Source organism: Pongo pygmaeus, chromosome 22, assembly GCF_028885625.2.
Source record: "Pongo pygmaeus isolate AG05252 chromosome 22, NHGRI_mPonPyg2-v2.0_pri, whole genome shotgun sequence".
NCBI classification, from domain to species: domain Eukaryota; kingdom Metazoa; phylum Chordata; class Mammalia; order Primates; family Hominidae; genus Pongo; species Pongo pygmaeus.
In genome coordinates this window covers 45,513,844-45,535,458 of record NC_072395.2, presented here as the reverse complement: position 1 = coordinate 45,535,458, position 21,615 = coordinate 45,513,844, and the positions used below count along the sequence as shown (strand labels likewise).

Here is a 21,615-nt window from a genome sequence, read left to right as displayed (position 1 = left end):
AGATATTTCCCTAAGTTTGGGAAGTATGTATATATAATGTATCTAGTCATTTAGTGACAATCCACTAAGATGATATATATTGCTCTTTTCTTCATGATTTCCCTTGTGTATCTGTTTTACTTTTTGTATTGTTTGTTTTGATTACAAATATGATTTTTAAAACCATAGACCTCTTAATAAAGGGTTCTCTCTTATTTGGCTTTGTGTTCCCTGCACTTAACACAGTGCCTACTGTTAATAGATGTGTGACGTATGCCACTTGGACAAATAAGTCAATCAACAGCTTATGCAGTGCTTACTAGGAACCCAAGATTAGGGCATAATTGATCTTTACTTATCTTACCTTAGAAAGGTGGCTATCAAGATGTGCCAACGAAGTGTGAGATATGTATGGGCCAGGTGTAGTGGCTCACGCCTATAATCCCAGCACTTTGGGAGGCTGAGGCAGGTGGATCACTTGAGGCCAGTAGTTCTAGACTAGCCTGGCCAACATAGCGAAACCCCATCTCTACTGAAAATACAAAATACTAGCTGGGCATGGTGGTGCACACCTGAAATCTCAGCTACTCGGGAGTTTGAGGCATGAGAATCACTTGAACCCAGGAGGTGGAGGTTGCAGTGAGCCAAGATCACGCCACTGCACTCCATCCAGCCTGAGTGACAGAGTGAGGCTCTGTTCCAAAAAAAAAAAAAAGAATGGACTTAATTATAATTGTCTGTTTCATCATTACTTTTTATTTCCTGGTATTATCTGCAGACTACTTTCTTCTCAAGTATTTGGCCCTTATTGAGGGAGTTTGGAACAATACTTGAGATAGTTTTCATTATTTTATATTCTTTTGTTTAACTTTTTAAGAATCCTGGCCTCACTTGAATTTATCAACTTTCTAAATCTCCACAATTTCTCAAATTATTTCAAGAATAGAAATGAGAACATTTATCATTTTTATAGTTCTCATTCAGCTTCTTCCATACAGCAACTGAAATTCTTTAAAGACCATTCATGATCTCCAAGTCTTCTTTTAATTTCCAAGTCTTCCTCTTCTGTGTCTCATAATGTGCCATGCCTCTGCCCAGAGGTATTGGCCTTACCTGCAAAGTTTCTTTTGTTCAACTCATAGAAATAATTGTATTGACTTTTACAAATATTTACTTCTTAAGTGGTCCCTATTTTTTTAAACATCAAATTGTTAAACTTTGATTTATTCCTTTTAAATAAAGAACATAATTCTTGCTATTAAAAGCTGATTCTCAAGCTATTGCTTAAAATATTCTTTTATATTCTTCTACCTTTTCATTTCTGCAGTGACTACAATATATGTACAGAGGTTACATATATTTTCAGTGGTCTTTTATCTTTAACATAATATATAGATATAAAATTTTATACATTAAATATGCTAGTCTGAATTGAACTAAAATCTAACATCTGAACTGCTCTTTCTTTTCCTTTCTCTGGGTTCCTTTTGATTAATTGCCTGATAATGTGAATGGTGAGTGTCTTTTCAAATAATGTCATTTGCATGTGTTATTATATAGAAAGAAATAACATTTAATGCCAAACATTAATTGCTTATTAAATATAGTAGCATTCATTTAATGGCATTGAAGAAAACTGGTTCTTCATTTAGTGGCATTTAAGAAAATTGGCTCTTTATTCTAAAAAGAAGCCTCGAGTTACTGTTATTTCTTTAAAGAATAAAAGTTACATATTGCAAACTAAAGTTATTTCCTAAAAGGCGCAAGTTTTTTGTTTTGACAATCATCAAAATTTGTAAGGTCGAAATAAATCATTATGGTAACTAACATGCCTAAGTAAAATATATATTCATTAAAAGTTATAATCAACTCTCACTATAGGAATAAGTTTATTATCTAATGCTGTATTTTTGCATGGGCAATAAAATGACTCAAAATATACAAACTGTAGTTTACATGTAATACTCGTTTATGAACTGTACTTGTAAATTTCTTTTGAGACTAGACCTTCATTCTTAGGTTTAGTTTTAATTTTAACTCATGTAAGCTATTTGGGAGCAGTTTCCATTTTCTTTTTCTACTACCAAAGTAATTTGAAGTTTTCTAGGGGCAGTTAAGCTCAGTGTATCTTCTTTTATCTCCCATTTCTCCTTACCCATTTTATCCCCAAGTTTACAAATTACCTTGTAAGAAGGAATTTTCTTGTTTTAAATAAGTTCACTTCAGTTTATTTCCTTTGTAAAATAAGCAGTTTTAAACATTTATTGCCCTAGATGTCATTACTGGATGAGGTTGTAGCACCGAGCTTTTTCATTTCTTTGTGCAGAGCTTTAATCCAAAAGAAGAAAGGAAACAGTGACATGTTGGAGGCATTTTAATTGTCATGACTATATATTCAAAATAGAATTATTAGGTCCTTTTTTATACTAAAATCATATAAAACTGATTTAAAATTTCAAAATACCTACTGAATAAAATCAGTGATATTTAAAATGAAAATCTGCGCTCCTTTCTTAACAGGCTGGAAAGTTAAAAGATGGTGCTCGTTCTGTTACCCGAACAATTCAGAATAACTTCTTTGACAGCTCCAAGCAAGAGGCCATTGATGTTTTGCTACTGGGAAATACTCTGAATAGTGATTTAGCTGACAAAGCTAGAGCACTTTTAACTACTGGAAGTTTGCGTGGTATGTGCACTTTATATTTTATTTGTTGTTTATATTCCTAAAAGTCCAAGAGGTAAATGTAAACTTATTTACACAGAATTTTTAGTTGGTTAAAATAGTTTTCGAAGGGATTTCTGTAAAGGTAATTTTTGAAAATTACATTCTCCAAGGGAAGTTTGTCTGTTTTAAAATGTTTGTACAATCAGTGGTATTACTAAGCTGTAAACTGAGGCCCATGCATGGTTTCTTCTATAGATTATGATTGAGGGGGTAAATAATTAAGCATTGTTAACTTTGTACAAGGCAGGATTTCATAGAATATTCAGCTAGTACTTGTAATACAGCATTTAATAATCTAATTATACAGAAAAATGCTTTACTGGGAAAACTAATGCCTATATTGGTTATTTTTTAAATCACTACCCCAAAAGTTTCTGTAACTTGGTCTTAACTTTTAATTGCTATTGTTTGAATAAGCATTAAATCATATTAATAATTTAAAGTAGTGCTAATTATTGGGCACCAACTGCTATTACCAATTTTAATATTTGAAATAAATATATGACCTTCAGAATAGGTTTTCACCTTCCACTGTGTCTTTTTAAAAAAAAACTTCTCCTATCAGTGAGCACATAAAAGTAGCAGATGAGAAAACTCAACATTCATTGTAGAACTTAATAGATTAGATTTACTTTTTCTTTCTCTAAAATGTATTGAGGTATAATTGACAAAATAAAATTTTTCCATTTTAACTTTTTAGCACTCTGAAAAACAAATTTTTTTTCTGTTAGGCCTAAACCAAACTTTTTAATGTTCCCCGTTCAAGTGGGAGAAAATTGTTTCTGCATCAAGTAATGTATTCTTGGGTAATTACTTGGTCAAATAGGTTATGGGTTATTTCAGAATTCTGCATGGTGCCTAAAGGTAGTTAATTATGGACAGTTCCTCAGGGACCTGTAAGTGGGCTAGGGAGCTTAGACCTACTAAAACTCCAAAAAACGTCTGATCTTAGCTACTACTTTCAACTTCAGGCTTTCTTCCTGGCTTCCAAAAGTAGAGACTTGACTGATTTGTGTTTTGTCACCTCTTTCCACCTGTGCCTACATTGATGTGGAGGCATTAATAAGCAACAATTGAAAGTAAGTGGTTGAAGGAAAGAAGAGGAGAAGCAAGGGACCTATGTAATCCCCAAACTTCAGCATTAGTGTTTTTAGTTTCCTGCACATTTTACTATAAGTAAAATAATGCCTTTAAAAAAAAGTATAGTCAGTTCTGCTGTAACGTGTGTTCTGAGAATGGGAATTTGTTCCAATATGATATATTAGGGAACTGTTTGAGCATAAGGCCAATTTTGCATGAGCTTATGCGTGATTTTGCTGGGAAGCAACACTAGGTAAATGCAGAAAAGTGCACCCAGCAGAACTAAGATGGCTAGAAATATATACAGCATATAAAACACACATACACATATGCACACACACCTCAAACATCTTCCCCTGCCTCAGTTCACTATGTGTGTTATGAGTCATACCCATTCACATCTGTTCTTTTGACTTTTCATTGAATTTCAGATATCCCTTTCTCCATTATTTACATTACAAGCTGCAATCTGTCTGATGCCCATTTCTACAAGCCAACTTCATTCAAGATGAAGTGCCTTATTAATGGTTATATTCATGCATTTCATAACCATTTAACATGTGTAATGTCTTGCTACTATTTTTATGAGGTTCCTATCTTTTTTGATGTGTCACTGTTGAAGTTTTTGAATGTGGTACCCCTAACCTCATTTTTCCCATAAGCCCTGTGGCTGTGGGAATTTGCAAAATTTGCATAGCATGGTGATGTTTTTAGAAAGCATTTTTCTTGTTATAGCTGAAGTGATTGTACTTATCAACTGCTAAGTCCCAGAAAGAATACTAAAAGGTGTGTATTAGGGCAGTATCTTCCATATCTTCAACATCCTCCATCTTCTTAGGTTTTCATATTTATATTCATAATATTCTCAAACATGTGCACATGCATGCATAACATACACACAGGAGCAGCCAGAAGAGCAGGCCTAGGAGCTTCTGATGGTGAAACGGTGGACATCACTGAGTCACTGTAGGATTTTTCTTAGGTGCAAAAGGTTTGTATCAATCATTGTCATTTATTTGTAACCTTTGGTGTTCTATAGCTATCAGAAAAAATAAAGTCATCAAATTGACCTAAGTGAGGTCTTCTCAAAATGTTTTGTCACTATACTCTACATTTTAATTGTAACTTGTTTTTACTAATGATTCTTTGTTTTCTTCTTGATGCATCCATAGTTTCTGAACAGACATTACAGTCAGGTACAGTATAGAAAATCAATCTATAAATAAAAGCCATTTTTTCTTATTTTTTCTGAAGTTGATATTGTAAACAAATAAAGCCATATAATTGGAAACTTTCTCATTTTGCCATCAGATCCTAACAGGATAAATTGATACCTTGTTTTAATCTGAGAAAATAATTTCAAGCTTGAGAAAATTAAGTACTTCATTCTGAAGAAAATGTGCAGTGCTCTTTGTCTTCCTGTAGCAATTACTTAATTCCAGTTAAAGATAATTCAGCTAGTTTTAATTGCACTTTTACATTTCATTGAACAAACATTATTAGTGTTATGCCTTACGCTTAATAGGCTGATGGAAAAAAATCCAGATGTAACTACTTTGAATTAATTTCTCAGTGCCATCTGTGATATTTACGACTACTCAACAGTGTTTCTCACATATAATATTTAAGAAGGCATTGTTGCATTTCCTTATTGTGAATGAAATAGTTTCGAAACTATAGACTTGCACTAAAATATGATCTGAAATCTTTTAATTTTAAAAAGTGCCAAGATTTCTAACAAAGAATAGTTAAGTGTGTAAGACCTAAAGACTATGTATTATTTTTCTTGCCTATTTATTCCTAGGAATCTCACATCTTCATTCTCTGGGCAAGGTTTATGATCTTGTCTTTAAACATGAATCTGTGGCAAAAGGAATGAAAGCTTAACTCTTGCCAGAAATTTAGTTGAAAAGGATTTGCTATCACTTAAGAATTGTTTGGCTTAGTTATTGTTCTGAATGTTTTGAGAAGCTGTTGATTATTTTCTCGAGAAGGGTAGAGGAAGGGAGCACCTAGATATATTTTTGAGTTATGTAATGAACACCATTTTCTGAAATGGTATGGTATTTAGGGATGGACATCTGTTGTTTGAGCATAGACTCATTTCTTTTTTAAAATTTTTTATTTTATTTTATTTTTTTGACTCACTGTTTCTTTAAGCACATTAAGGTGCCACCAGTTAAAAATAAACTAGGACTATTTTTTACCTTTTTATTTCGTTTAAAAACTGACTTGACTTTGTTAGTTCATACAGTGAGGCAGTACGTTTTTATTCACACAGTTCATTGTCTTGCTGAATATTTTAAGCCGTGTAATTATTATAGAACTGGTGTGTTGATATAGAATGGATTGTAGAAGCTATGTTTGCATTGGTAACAAGCAGTGACTTCAATTTTTAAGAGCAATGATAAACCATAATCATAGGGAATTATTTTTATCTAGGTACAGTCAGCTTTGAATTAACCACACCAACAGGCCAGACAAGTAATCTGCTTTCATTACCACCCAGACACCTCTATACAAGCAATCAAAGCAAGGTGGTGAGAAATCTGCATATTTGCCCCTGGAAACAATGGGGATATACTTATCTAAATCAGCAGTTCCACAGGTCAAAATTATCTTTACAAGAATACTAAGATGTCACTCGCCTTTTTCACTCTCATTTCCTCGTAAGACTGCTATATCTTGGTATCATAAGATAATATCATAATAAAATAAGATCATGTGGTAAAAGGTGAAAATAGTTTTGATGTCCTTTTCCTGTTACTGGTTAGCTACCAATTAAGTACAGATTCTGTTTTTAGGTTGAGGTGCTTTTAAGGTTCTATGCTGAGAATTTAACCAAGATAGAATGTGGTTTAGAAAGGGAAAAGATGGGTTGTAGACCAAAAAAAAAAAAAAGGAGAGAGATTGAGGATTCAAAATGTATTGAACATTCATTGATTTAACAATTATTTATTGAGCACTTACTGCGTACCAGGTAGTCTTTTAGTTACTAGGAGTATTCCCATAAAGAAAACAGACTAACATGTCTGCCCTCATGGATTTTCCATTCTCATGAGGGGAGACAGTTACAGTACAAATAAATAAAATACATAGTTTATAAATGTGATAAATGCTATAGAGAAAAATAAAGCAGGGAGGGGATAATGGAAAGTTAAGGGCAGAGTGCAGTTTAAATAAAGTGGTCAGAGAAGGCCTCATTGGAAAGTAAAGACTTGAAGGATGTGCGGGAAGAGTGTTGCAGGCTGTGGGCACAGCCAGTGCAAAGGCCCTGTGGTGGAAGCAGGCCTCATATGTTTTTGAAACAGCAGGAAGGCCAGTGTCTGAGCAGTGAGTGCACCAGGGAGAGTGGAAGATGAGTGTGGAAAAACAAGACAAATTGTTGAGGACCTTGTGGACCATTGTTTAAGGACTTTGGCTTCCACTCTGAGTGAGATGGGAAGCATTTAGTAGTGATTTCATTTTCAGAAATATCAGCTTGTATTTTTGTCAAGGAGCCATTATTCATCAAGCTGCCTGTCAGTAGCTACAATCTTAAATGTAAATGTTCTTAAATGTTTTTGCTTGGAGAAAAATAAAATTTATATTTTTACCAGACTCTTAATGAAAGTTGTAGAAAGTTAATTGCTATATTCCTAAAAATGTATAGTTCATAGGATTTGTACATTAATGTACCATTTCATTGAAACAGAACTATTTGTTTTGCATGTTGCTGCAGTAATTCTGTATGTGTAGTATTTTTTTTTTTTTTTTTTTTTTGGCTATTGTGTTTAATGTTGACTTTTTTTTTTTTTTTAAAGACGTGTTGGTTAATTGCCTCATACTAGGCTTTGCATTGAAAGCTGATCTTTTTTTGTGCCTGTGCATGTATCTATTGCTTGTTTGTGCTTGTGATAATAATTGTGCTTTCCAGCGGACATCGTATCTCAGTTATGAAAATCAATTTTTATAAATGGTTTGATGCAGCTAAAATTCTGTTGTGTCTTGTCTTGATTAGCATCTTCTAAAGTACTAAAGAGCATGTGTGAGAATTTCTACAAATATTCAAAGCCCAAGAAAATTCGAGTATGTGTCGGAACCTGGAATGTGAATGGTGGGAAGCAATTTCGCAGCATAGCTTTTAAGAATCAGACACTCACTGACTGGCTTCTTGATGCACCCAAGTTAGCTGGCATCCAGGAGTTTCAAGGTTGGCTTTTTATAATATGGATTTAGTTAATAAATCCTGACTGTGTTGTATTGATCTAGAAAACAAATATAGCACTTCAGAGGATGCATTAATTTATGAAAGAAACTTGGAGCTATACATTTGAAGACCAATATCTTTAAAGATCACATCTATTAAAATCTCAGCTTTTTAAAATTTCTAGACCATTATTTTCTACTTCCTAAAAATATATGATGGTAAAACAAACAATCTTTTTTCCATAGTTGATTCTCAGGAAGTAGGAATTCACACATAGATTTCTTTGAAGGCAACCACACATATAAGAAAATCTAGTTTTGTTTTTATTTTAAATGGACATAAACCAAGATTATGGACATAAACTAAGATTATGTCCATTTAACATTGATCATTTATTAATTTTAATTAAAATTACATAATTAAAATATAATTGATCACTTGAGTTTTATTTTTCAAACCTACTATGTTCCATTTTTCAATTCTTAATCGTCTATTTAGTTACTAAGATAAGAAATGTCAGAGTGGGTCTTGAGCAGCCTTATAAAACTTGTGATATTTATTGATACTTTATGTAATAACTTAAGAGCACTGGTTTATCCTTGAAAAACTCTGTTGGCATTCAGTTTCGGTTCACTGCACCAAACTGTTAATAAATAGCCAGAATCAAACATTGAGCAGAGGATACTTTTATTAAGGTTTTGGGCCGGGCACGGTGGCTCACGCCTGTAATCCCAGCACTTTGGGAGGCCGAGGCGGGTAGATCACTAGAGGATAGGAGTTTGAGCAGCCTGGCCAACATGGTGAAACTCCGTCTCTACTAAAAATAAAAAAATTAGCCGGGTGTGGTGGTGTGTGCCTGTAATCCCAGCTACTCGGGAGGCTGAGGCAGGAGAAATGTTTGAATCCAGGAGGTAGAGGTTGCAGTGAGCGGAGATCCCGCCACTGCATCCAGCAGTGAAACAGTGACAAGTGACAAGAGTGAAACTCTTTCTCAAAAAAACAAAAAAAAAGAAAAAAAAGATTTTGATTAGAATCATGAACTTAATTTTCTTCTTTTTAAAAATTAACTTTAATTCCTTTTTAAGATAGCATATAATTACCAAGTTTTATATGTGAGGGTGATGTGTATAGGAAATGGTGTGAGATAAAATTTTTCTTTTTTAGTTGTTTTTCATCAGTTTCATCTTAAACCCTGGGATTTTCCCCAAACTTTTTATTAAAATACCTTTCTTTCTTTTCTTTTTTTTTTTTTTTTTTTTGAGATTGAGTTTAGCTCTTGTTGCCCAGGCTAGAGTGCAGTGGCAAGATCTCGGCTCACTGCAACCTCTACCTCCCGAGTTCAAACGATTCTCCTGCCTCAGCCTCCTGACTAGCTGGGATTACAGGCATGTGCCACCATGCCCGGCTAATTTTTTGTATTTTTAGTAGAGATGGGGTTTCACCATGTTGGCCAGGCTGGTCTCAAACTCCTGACCTCAGTTGATCCACCCGCCTCGGCTTCCCAAAGTGCCGGGATTACAAGCGTGAGGCACTGCACCTGGCCTAAAATGCCCTTTCTTACTTAATTGAACCTAACTTGAAGTTGTAATAGTAATAATAATAAAATAACAGCTAACACTATAATTCTGTGTACTTTACATGTGTTCATTTACTCCTCAGAGCTGACCTATTATTTCATAGACTCCATTATTCCAATTTACAGATGAGGAAACTGAGACATAGAAAGGGAAGGAACCTGCCCATGTTTGTGCAGTAGTTGCAAAGCCAGGATTTGAACTCAGGCAGTTTGGCTTTAGAGTGTGTATGCCAGGCTGCATTTTATGTGTGAACTTGGGCAAGCCTCCTGTTTGTAAATAAAAGACAAAAATAATCTTTCTTATAAGATGTTTTTGTGGCAGATTAAATGAGATGATGTATGCATGAGCCTTGCACATAATAGCAGTCAATAATTTTTTTTAAATTTCAGTATTAGTTCAGACTATTTATAGGCTCTTCTTTTTTTTTTTTTTTTCTTTTCTTTTCTTTTTGAGACAGGGTCTTTGTTGCCCAGGCTGGGGTGCAGTATCCATATCATAGGTCACGATAACCTCAAACTCCTGGGCTCAAGAGATCCTCCCTCCTCAGCCTTCTGAATAGCTAGGACTACGGGCATGCCACCATGCTAAGCTAATTTTTTTATTTTTATTTTTTTGTACTTATGGGGGTCTCACTATGTTGCCCAGGCTGGTCTCAAACTCCTGGCTTCAAGTGATCCTCTCACCTCAGCCTTCCAAAGTGTTTGGCATTACAGGCAGGGGCTGTAGCATCTGGCCATATAGGCTCTTTCTAGCTATTTGTCCTCATTTCTAGAAACTTCGGGCACCCGAAGTCTCCCTGGGCTGCTTTCTCAGGCAGCTCTGTTCTCCATTAGTCCTTGTAGTTTCCAGAGTGCCAGCAGCTAGACAGAGTGATGTGTCTTACTTTCTGGATCTCTCCTAGTTTTCCTGGATTTCTTTCACCCAGAAAATAGCAAAAAGATCAAGCTTATGTTTTTCAAATTTGAATGTGAAAAATTCCTCCCAACTGTTACCAGCAATTTGAGGTAGTTTCTCAGTCACTTTATTCTTTGTGCCTTTTCTGAATAATTTCTCTCTCCAGTTTTATGTGCGATTTTGATTTGAGAAATGATTTGTTTCTGTGCTGTCCCTAGTAAAAACTTTAGCAAGAGTTTTTTCAAAGTGAATTCTGAAAGAGCTTAAGAATCTTCAAGGATAACAGTCTTAAAGAAGGAAACTTAGGACACCCTAATAGAAAGTAAATTTTAATAATTTCATTCCACTCAAGAGTTTTTGCCTTTAATATGAATTTGGTTAAACTCAAAACACAGAAATCAATCTTTATGAGATCTGGTGTTATGTTGTGTTGGATGGGGTTGCCATTTGCCTGAGGCTGTGTTTAAAAGTATTTTTTGGGTGCTTAATTGTAGATAAAAGAAGTAAGCCAACTGATATATTTGCGATTGGTTTTGAAGAAATGGTAGAACTGAATGCTGGAAACATTGTGAATGCAAGGTAAGCTAGCCACATTAATACACTGAAAAATTTCCCAGTTGAGGGAAACTATGGAGGACAGATAATTAAGTCATTGTTACAAGGATAGTTTGAAATAATAAATGGAAGGGTGCTCGTAAAACTGTAAAAGAGCATTTCTCATACTTTTGGGTCTGAGGATCTCTCTGCACACTTAAAAATATTGAGAATGTTAAATAACTTTTGTTAATGTTGTTTATATCTCTTTCTGTTTATTATATTAGAAATTAAAAATGAAAATTTAAAAACATTTAATTCACTTAAAAACAATAATAAACCTATTACATGCTAACATAAAATAAATTTTTCGAAAAATAACTTTTTCAAAACAAAAAATTTACTGAGAAGGGTGGCACTGTCTTGTAGTTTTCCAAATCTCTTTAATGTGTAGTTTAAGACAGCCAGATTCTTACATCTACTTCTATGTCAGTCTGCTGAAATATGTTGTTTTGATTGAAGTGTATGAAGAAAAATCACATAACTATGTAGTTTGAAAAGGAAATATTTTAATAACCTTTCTAGATAATTTCTTCTCTGATACTACACCAAAACAGATCATTTATTCTCTGCTGTAGTGTAGATAACAGAGAAGTATTATCTTGGTGTAGTGTGGATAAGACACTACATCCAAATGGTAGTGTCTTAAAGGTTAGTTGCAAAATGGAATCTGAAACCATATTGATGAACTTTTTCTGCTCTATTATCTAAAATTCATCTTTTACCTTTGCATGATTTTGTAACATCATGTATTGGTCACTTGGGTTCCCTAAGTTATGTAGCACTTCCAAATTTTAATACATTTCATTATATAATATCAAAGCATCATATTGATTAATTACCATCACTGGTAACTGCATCAGAAAATAATTGTTGGGAAGCTGTAAGGATCATGGTAGCAGATACAAGTTTTCCAGAATACTAATTTTTGCCTGAAAACTCAAGTTTTTCCATTGAAAACAAATGCTCTTGGTTGTTTTTCTTGAAGAGACAGGCTTAGTTGAAAAAAATGCCACATAACCTAAATCTGAATAACCACCGTCTGTCATTAGTTCTTCTAAGGAAAAATTGTATTCCAAAAAAAAAGTGGCAGTTTGACTCACAACTTAAAGCATTTTCTTTTTTTGAGTTACAGATCATAAGTTAGTATGCAACACAAGTGCTTTGTGTGTATTTCCTGTGTATCACACAGAATATTAAAAAGATGCGACCTGGGTTGAGCTTTAATAAAATTAATAATGTCTGTTGCTTCATCAAGGACATTCTTAGGCGAAGTGGCATTTTTTTTTTTTCCTGCAAGTATATGGCAGTAGGGATTGTAATGATGACTAGTATAGTTTGGTGCCTGAATTCAAGTGAAAGCACCAGCACTTTTACCCATTGTTGCTTTTGCACCATCAATGCAAATGTTAGTCAACACAGTGAAAGATGTCTTAATAGTATTATGAAAATAGTTGTGACCCCATGGGCTTTGGGAACCCTCAAAGATGTCTCCAGATCACACTTTGGGAATGCTGCTCTGAACTTATATTATAAATACAAATTATATGAGTGAAGCTTAAAGCTTCTATTTTAACAAAGTATGCTTGCTTTTAAATTTCAGCAGTTTCCCATCTTTTATGACATTTTTAAAGATTTTTCAGGAGAAAATTATAGGCTGAAATAGTCATCAATCTTGCAAGTGACAAATATTTTATTAGCCAAAATGAATAACAATTCACATCAGGAAAATTGGAAAGAAATCAACTTCACTCATTTTGTTTTTTGATTATGTTTCCTGAAAAATATATTCAGGTCCTAAACTAGACGGTAACTCTGAGGGTTCCTAGTACTAAGCGCATGGATCAATTGTTTGTCTAAATAGAGTTTAATCAAATTCTTCTTTAGGCTAGGTTTAATCAAATTCTTTAGGCTGGGTATGGTGGCTCACACCTGTAATCCCAACACTTTGGGAGGCCAAGGCAGGTGGATCACTTGAGGTCAGGAGTTTGAGACCAGCCTGGCCAACGTAGTGAAACCCCATCTCTACTAAAAATACAAAAATTAGCTGGACATGGTGCCCTGTGCCTGCAATCTCAGCTACTCAGGAGGCTGAGGCAGGGAGAATCGCTTGAACCCGGGAGACGGAGGTTGCAGTGAGTGGAGATCGCACCACCGCCCTCCAGCCTGAGCGACGGAGCAAGACTCCGTCTCAAATATATATATGTGTGTGTATATATATATGTGTGTGTGTATATATATATGTGTATATATGTGTATATATATATGTGTGTGTATATATGTGTATATATATGTGTATATATGTGTGTATATATGTGTATATATGTATATATGTGTGTATATATGTGTATATGTGTGTATATATATATGTGTATGTGTGTATATATGTGTATATATGTGTATATGTGTATATATGTGTATATGTGCATATATATGTGTATATATATGTGTGTGTGTATATATATACACATGCGCACACACACACACGTATATATTCTTCTTTAATAAAGTGGTGAATATTTATTCATTTATTTAAGCAGTACCTACTGAGTACCACTCTAAGTACCTCCAATGAATCAAACACACAAAAATCCCTATCTTCATGGACTTCATATTCTAGTGGGAAGAAACAGACAGTGAACAGTAACAACAATAAGTAAATTATACAGCATGTTAGAAAAGTGCAATGGAAAAGAGAGGAGGAGGGGATCAACTATAGGGACACAGGGAAGTGCTGGAAGTCTCAAATGAATGATCAGGATAAGGTTCATTGAGAAGATGAGGAATGAGTTTCAGCTACTTACGAGGCTGAGGTGGGAGGATCGCTTGAGCTCAGGCAGAGGTTGCAGTGAACCAACATCCTGCCACAGCACTCCAGCCCTGGGTGACAGAGTGAGACCCCATCTCAAGAAAAAAAGAGAGATTAGGAGACATGACAAGCAAATGCAATATGTAGACCTTGTTTGGACCCTTTTTAAAGAAACAAACCAACTGTTAGAAGATTTTTTTTTAATAAATGGGGAACTTTAAGTATAAACTATTAGATGATATTAAAGAATTATTAATGTTTAAATGTGATAAGGTGAAGAGGATGGAAAAAAATAGGTTGGCAAAATGTTGGTAATTTTGAAATGGGTATATGGTGGTTTATTTAATGATTATGTCTTCTAATTTCCCATAGCAAGATTTTTTAAAAAGACATTAGTTATAATTTAGAAAAATTTTGAAAAGTGGGGAAATGTATTTGGAAGCACATATAGTCACATATATGTGCACAGTTAGCTGTCCTTATCCATGGGTCGCACATCTTTGGATTCAACTCATCAAAATATTAAATATTTTTAAAAATTGTGTCTATACTGAACATGTGCAGCCTTTTTTTTTTTTTGTCTTTTTTACTTGCAGACTTTTTTGTATCGTTATTCCCTAAACAATACAATATAACAACTAATTACATTGTATTAGGTATTATAGGTAATCTAGAGATGATTTAAAGTATACGAGAGATTTACATGGGTTATATGCAAGTATTACTCCATTTTATATAAGGGACTTGAGTATCCTTGGATTTTGGTATCATGGGAGGTCCTGAAACCAATCTCCCACAGATACTACTATACTTCTCTGTGACCTTAATGAATACTTAAGGAAAAAGTAAAATGTATAAGTTTGAGTTTACTCACCCAGTGAGTAGCCATTTAATGTCTTTATATTTTATTTGTAAAGAAGTAATAGATTAGATTTTGAAATGTGGTTTTCTTTTGGCTAAATTGTAGATTTTCCTTTTTAAAGGAAACAAAAACAGCCTAAGCTTCCTTCAGAGTCTTAGGAAATTTGGGTAGATAAAGGTATAATTGACAATTGTCATAAAATAGGCTATTGTCAATACCTTTTTAAAAAATTCTCTTTTTAATATTTTCTTGTAGCACAACAAATCAGAAGCTCTGGGCTGTAGAACTTCAGAAGACAATCTCCAGAGACAACAAGTATGTGCTGCTGGCTTCTGAACAGTTGGTGGGCGTCTGTTTGTTTGTTTTTATCAGACCACAGCATGCTCCTTTTATCAGGTCAGTAAACAGAACACTCCTCTAAGGCTACTTCCTACCATTAAATAACAAGAAAAAAGCCTAGAATGTTTATTGTTTCAGTTCTTCAAACAAAAACTATCCATAGTTCTCGTTTTAAAATGGGGTTTTGGGGGTTTTGATTAAAGACTCACCAATAGCTTCACTGTACTATTTCAAAGGCTTGCCCTCAAAGTACCCTACCATGTGTACTTATATGATTATGTATATTCCTAATTTCATATGCACATGGAACTCTTGAAATTTCAAATCTGCGATTTAGAATTCTTTGTTTCAAAGGGATGTTGCAGTTGATACTGTGAAGACTGGAATGGGAGGTGCAACTGGAAATAAGGGAGCAGTTGCAATCCGAATGCTCTTCCATACAACCAGCCTTTGCTTCGTCTGTAGCCACTTTGCTGCAGGGCAGTCACAAGTCAAAGAAAGAAATGAAGATTTTGTAGAAATAGCACGAAAATTGAGTTTTCCTATGGTAAGCTCTTGCTGCTTGTTGTTGAAGATAAAGCTTTGAAATGTATTTTAATTTGCCCCAAATTCTACATCAATGTTTTTGAAAATTTAACATAGTTCCTGGAATCATTAAGAATATTCACCTAAATAGATATGTCATGTGTATTAACCCAAAATATCTGAGACAGGGCTCAGTCAATTTAGAAAGTTTATTTTGCCAAGGTTAAGGATGTGGCCATGATGTAGCCTCCAGAATTCAGAATGACATGTGCCCAAGGTGGTCGGGGGTACAGTTTGCTTTTATACATTTTAGGGAGACCTGAGGCATCAGTCAATATGTGTATGATGTACACTGGTTCAGTCTGGTAAGGCAGGACAACGCGAAGTGGGGGCTTCCAGGTTAGAAGTAGATAAGAGGCAAAAGGTTGCATTCTTTTAAGTCCTAGATCAGCTTTCCACTGAATACACAATTTAGTCTGGCTCAGTGAATCTGCATTTTTGCATAAACAATAGGGCAGAGGAAGCAGTCAGATGTGCATTTGTCTCAGGTGAGTCTCAGAGGAATGACTTTGAGTTCAGTCTATACTTTGTCCACAGGGAATTTCCTGTGGGCAAATTGTGAGGGAGTTATGTAGCTTCTTACCTTTGGAGCTATCTTATTTAGGAGTAAAATGGGAGGCAGGTTTACTTGTCATAGTTCCTGGCTTGATTTTTCTCTGGGCTTAGTGATTTTGGGGTCCTGAGATTTATTTTCCTTTCACATGTGTTATTACTGTTGGGTTAAAGAAACAGGACATGGGAGGAGACAAGCATATCTCAGGCAAAGAAATAGCTGTAAAACATTTTTGAACATTGATTGTTTTGGATTTAAAATTCTATCTCATTGCTTTCAGGGAAGGATGCTGTTTTCCCATGACTATGTATTTTGGTGTGGTGATTTCAACTATCGAATCGATCTCCCTAATGAAGAAGTTAAAGAGCTCATAAGACAGCAAAATTGGGATTCTCTTATAGCAGGAGATCAACTTATCAATCAGAAAAATGCTGGACAGGTATATCCATACTTGAGAAAATACTTGCATTAAGATTTTGGGTCATGAAACATACCTTTTTAAATCAAGATGTTTTAAAATTTTCTTGGGGTCTTTTTATACTTAAATATGCATCTGTAGGTAAACAGATAATAGAATTATCTTTCCTTAAAGTGTAGCAGGATGAGCCACAGACAAGAACCCTTCGGACACTGAGTTGTAGAAGGAAAGGGCTTTATTCAGTTGGGAGCAGCAGTAGATTCATGTCTCCAAAAACCGAGCTCCCTGAGTGAGCAATACCTGTCCCTTTTAAGGGCTTACAACTCTCAGGGGGTCCATGTGAGAGGGTCGTGATCGATTGAGCAAGAAGGGGGTACGGGACTGGGGGCTGCATGCACTGGTAATCGGAATGGAACAGAACAGGATAGGGATTTTCACGATGTTTTTCCATATAATGTCTGAAATCTATAGATAACACAAGCAGTTAGGTCAAGAGTTGATTTTTAACTACCAGGCCCAGGGCACAGTGCTGGGCTATCTGCCTGTGATTCCACTTCTGCCTTTTAGTTTTCACTTCTTTCTTTGGAGGCAGAAATTGGGCATAAGACAATATGAGGGGTGGTCTCCTCCCTTATTCCCCGCTTTGAGAACTTCACTCATTAGTGGGAGTTCTCACTTTCATCCTCACTACCCATGTCTTCTTCCAAGACAGATCAATAGTGATTCATATAGTACACTTGTTGTGCTGAAGCATTTTGGTGAGCTAAGGTAGTGATGAAGCTCTTTATCATTTGAAGAAGTACAGGTAGCAAACAAGGGAGCAGTAAGCAGGTTCCTATTACTATTATAACTCCTATTATAAGAGGTTTAAATCCTCCTAGCACTGGGAACCATTTTTCAAACATGGCCTCAGGATCAAATCCATGCCACACTTGCACAGGCACATGTGCCAGTTTTGTCATGTCTCTAACTATGTCTTCAACTACTTGCCCTTGATCATCTGTGTATAGACAGCAATTAGTAAGGTTAAATTTCCCGCAGACCCCACCTTCAGCTGCTAGCAAGTAGTCGAGAGCCAATCTATTTTGATAGATAGCATTTCTTATCTGAGATTCTTGCTGGGGCAGAATAGTCAAGGCTCTGCCGGTTTTATTAGTGATTATTTCTAAGACAGCTTGTAACCGTATGATTCGGTTGAGCATGTAAATGGGGGTCCGGTATCCCCACGAGCCATCTTGTGCCCAAGTAGCAGGCCTGTAATATTGTATGATTCTCTCAGGGGGCCATTCATCATCTTTCCAATTTCCCATAGCTATGCTTCTCTTTTCGCGGGCAGCATAGACAGGGAAACCCAGGAGTTTGCCTGTCTTTTGGGCAGTAGGAAGAAAGATGGTTTAATAGTGCCAATAACACAACTACCTGCCCACTGTTTAGGTAATTTGGCGTAAGCTCTATGCCCACATATACAGTATAATCCAGTGGAGGCTGTCCAGTCCTGGTGGGTCCACACGGTTTGCAACTTTTGGAATTTACTAAATGGATTCCTTTCTGTGTGATTTGAACTCCACCAAGTGACTGTTTTTGTGGTACCATTATACAGTTTCTGTCCAAGATAACTAAGTCATCCTATGGAGTGAGTGAATTCTTTTCCTTCTCTAGCTATGCAATATTGTCCAATAATTGAGGTTTTTAGGACCCAGAAATTATCAAGGTGATTCTTTTGAGCTGGGAATTCATCAGGAACTGGGTCTGTAGGTACTAATTCTCAGGCTTCTCATGGCCATTGATCTCCCATTACAGTTCCTCCACATACATAACATGAAGTGACATTGGGAGACTAGGCTACATGCTTGGCTAACTGCAAAAACAAATTTCTTGTTTTTCCTGGAATTTCTGGTACTGGCACATTTTGTTCATCATAGGAAGTTTGAAGCACTGGCTCAGGAGAGTGTTTGTAAACTCCTCGAACTAAGATATTTACTCGAGGATCCAGTCCAGCCCCATTGATTCCTAAGGTCACACGCTCCCCTTTTTTCCAGCGAGGATCAAGGGGATTGGTTGTTACTAGCTATAAGGGGTTACATTGTCCCTTAGTACAGGAAGAGCCACTTTTTCCTTTCTGAAGCTGTACTGGATCCTTTTCATTTTTTATCCAAGTGGCCCAAATGACACAAGACTAGTATCCACATTGATTTCCACACAGTCCTAATTAATGACAAATATACTTATTTTTGGTCATATAGCCTTTTTTTCCAATCAAAAGAGCCACACCCTTCCTAACTTATTGCTATTAATGACAGCACAGGCATCAAATTTCAAGATTATGCGTTTGGGCACCCCTTTTTCTTCTGTTTTGGCTAATACTTGTATCATTTACGAGTCCCCATCAGTCTTCAGTCCTTAATCTTACTTCAAAAACTGTGGACATGGGAGGCTCAGAGGGATCATAACACACATCTGGGCGGTCGTTTCCTGGGCTACATACCTTGTACTGAGTGTCATTATATAAACATGTTCCTTTTAAAGTTCCTAGGCATTCATAGTAACTATAGAACAGAAAGATTGTTTTAACTTGTTGCCCTACCTCAGTAACCTGATGTATACACTGAGAGCAGTCCTCTATGCGGGAAAAATCCGTGGAAGTTTTTATTATACAAGTCCAAATTATAAGGAAAATGAGTCCCACGATGATTCTCCTCATGCCTCAGCTGTGCGTAGACCAGTCAGCTTCCAGGTGTGACTGGAGCAGGGCTTGTCATCCTCCTCAGAGTCACTTTCAGGGGTTGTCTGGGCTCGGTTTTGCCTCCCAAGTTTCAGCAGCTGCAGGTTTCACATGGCTGTGGTGGATCCAGGCTGGGATTCCTTCTCCTTTACAGCCGTGGGCGTGGTCAGGATGACGGTGTGAGGTCTTTTCCACTGTGGCCGCAAAGGGGCTACGTTCTAGTCCTTGATCCACATGCGATCACTTGGAGAGAAAGGGTGAACTGGGGAGAATAAGCTGACGGGACACCTCTCATTTACCCGTTGAGATTGTTTGTGTAATTTTTCCCAAAGCCCATAGCTGTCGCTGTAACTCAATTTCACCTAACTCTTTGTGGAGTGCCTGGAAGTCCCCCTAGTATAGGAGGAGGCCTATGATACAGTATTTCATAAGGGGAGTATCCTGTTTTCTTAGAAGGGATGCATCTAATTTTAAACAATACCATAGGAAGGGCCTGTATCCATTTTAATCCTGTTTCCTGACATACTTTCCCTAAACTATTTTTGATAGTCTGATTCATTCGCTCCACCTTTCCGGAACTCTGAGGTCGGTAGGCGGCATGTAGCTTCCAAGTGATTCCTAATGCCTTTGCTGTCTTCTGTACCAAGTCAGCCACAAACACCGGCCCGTTATGTGAGCCGATTCGTAAGGGCAGTCCAAACCTAGGAATAAGATCTCGGAGAAGCACACGGGTTACTTCGTAGGCCTTTTCAGTTTGTGTTGGATAAGCCTCCACCCACCCAGAGTAAGTACACACAAGAACCAGCAAATAATTGTTACCTTCACATTTTGGCATTTCTGTGAAATCCACCTGAAGATCCTCAAAAGGAGCCGCTCCATAAGCTTGTATGCCGGGTGGAACAGTGGGGCCTTGCCTCGCATTGTGCTGTCAGCAAGTAACATACCATTGTGCTACTGCTTTGGCAAGGGCTGGCAAGTGTGAGATGTAGAAGTACCGGCCTAACAACTTTTCAAGTGACTCTTGACCTAGATGAGTGGTTTCATGCGTGGCCAGTATGACTGTGGCTCTCAGCAACTGTGGCACAGCTACCTTCCCATCTGGCAGTCTGATCCATCCTTCTTTTATTACTTGCCCCACTTCTGTGTGGAAAAAAGTCTTTTTCTTCCTTAGAATAGGTAGGTACCAGGTCAGGTGTTTGAGGGAGTGAGGGGGCTGCTATTGATGCACAGTGAGGGGTAGATGCTGTTTTTCGAGCTTCTGAGTCAGTTCGGGAGTTTCCTAAGGCCACTGAGGTGGAGGCTCGCTGGCGTCCCCTGCAGTGCATGACTATCACCTTCTGAGGTTTCCACGCTGCCTCTAATAATTGTAGAATTTCTTGTTGATATTTTATGTCCTTTCCCCCAGAGTTTAACAGGGCCTTTTCCTTATATAATGCTCCATGCACTCGGAGGGTTAGAAAGGCATATCAAGAGTCAGTGTAGATGTTTACAGTCTTACCTTCACTGAATTCTAGAGCCCGAGTTAAAGCAATGAGCTCAGTCTTCTGGGCTGAAGTGCCCTGTAGCAATGGTTTGGCTTCAATGACAGCATTCAAAGTTACCACCGCATATCCTGCACATCTTTCTCCTTGTGGATTGATGAAGTTGCTCCCGTCCATGTATAACTCCCAGTCTGCTGATGCCCATGGCTGGTCCCGAAGGTCAGGTCTGCTAGAATAAACTGAGTCCAACACTTCTACACAGTTATGCTTGACCGGGCTCTCTCATACTGGGAGCAGGGTGGCGGGATTTAGGGTGTTACAGACTTCACTGGTTATGCGGGGATTTTCACATAGCAAGCTTTGGTACTTGGTTAATCTAGCATTTGTTAGCCAATGATGTCTTTTGGTATTCATCAAAGTTACCACAGTATGGGAGGCCTTTATATTCAGGTTTTGCCCAAGGGTTAGTTTATCTGCTTCTTGTGCTAACAGGGCCATTGCTGCCAGGGCCCTTAGACATGGGGGCCAGCCTTTGGAAACCCCATCTAGTTGTTTTGAGAGATAGGCCACTGGCCTTGGCCAGAGCCGCACAGTCTGGGTTAAAACTCCAACTGCCATTTTTTATCTTTCTGACACATAGAGTGTAAAGGGGTTTGTCAAATCTGGTAGTCCTAGGGCTGGGGCCAACATAAGTTTTTCCTTTAACTCATGGGGGCCTGCCACGCGCTGCTGTGGTGAGGCGTTCGACTGGGGCAATTACCTACCCAGGAGTGCTCTCAGGATCCGCATTCCTCAAGCTGGCCAGAGT

General features: G+C 36.9%; 1 protein-coding gene across 15 annotated transcripts in view; it reads left to right on the top strand.

Moving 5' to 3' along the window:
* SYNJ1 (synaptojanin 1) overlaps positions 1 to 21,615 on the top strand; it is a 99,145-nt gene that overhangs the window by 46,352 nt on the left and 31,178 nt on the right. For 7 of the 15 annotated variants that reach the window (XR_010125272.1, XR_010125273.1, XM_054468515.2 and 4 more), the window contains exons 12-17: positions 2,500 to 2,665; positions 7,785 to 7,976; positions 10,939 to 11,023; positions 14,965 to 15,105; positions 15,403 to 15,595; positions 16,467 to 16,625. Coding sequence is in view for 13 of the 15 variants with exons in the window: in XM_054468515.2 (XP_054324490.2) it covers positions 2,500 to 2,665; positions 7,785 to 7,976; positions 10,939 to 11,023; positions 14,965 to 15,105; positions 15,403 to 15,595; positions 16,467 to 16,625 (936 nt within the window). In the remaining 2 variants the exon portion in view is untranslated. Of the gene's footprint in view, positions 1 to 2,499; positions 2,666 to 4,956; positions 4,981 to 7,784; positions 7,977 to 10,938; positions 11,024 to 14,964; positions 15,106 to 15,402; positions 15,596 to 16,466; positions 16,626 to 21,615 lie in introns of all 15 variants that reach the window. The other 8 variants (XM_054468512.2, XM_054468514.2, XM_054468520.2 and 5 more) reach the window with 3 other exon arrangements.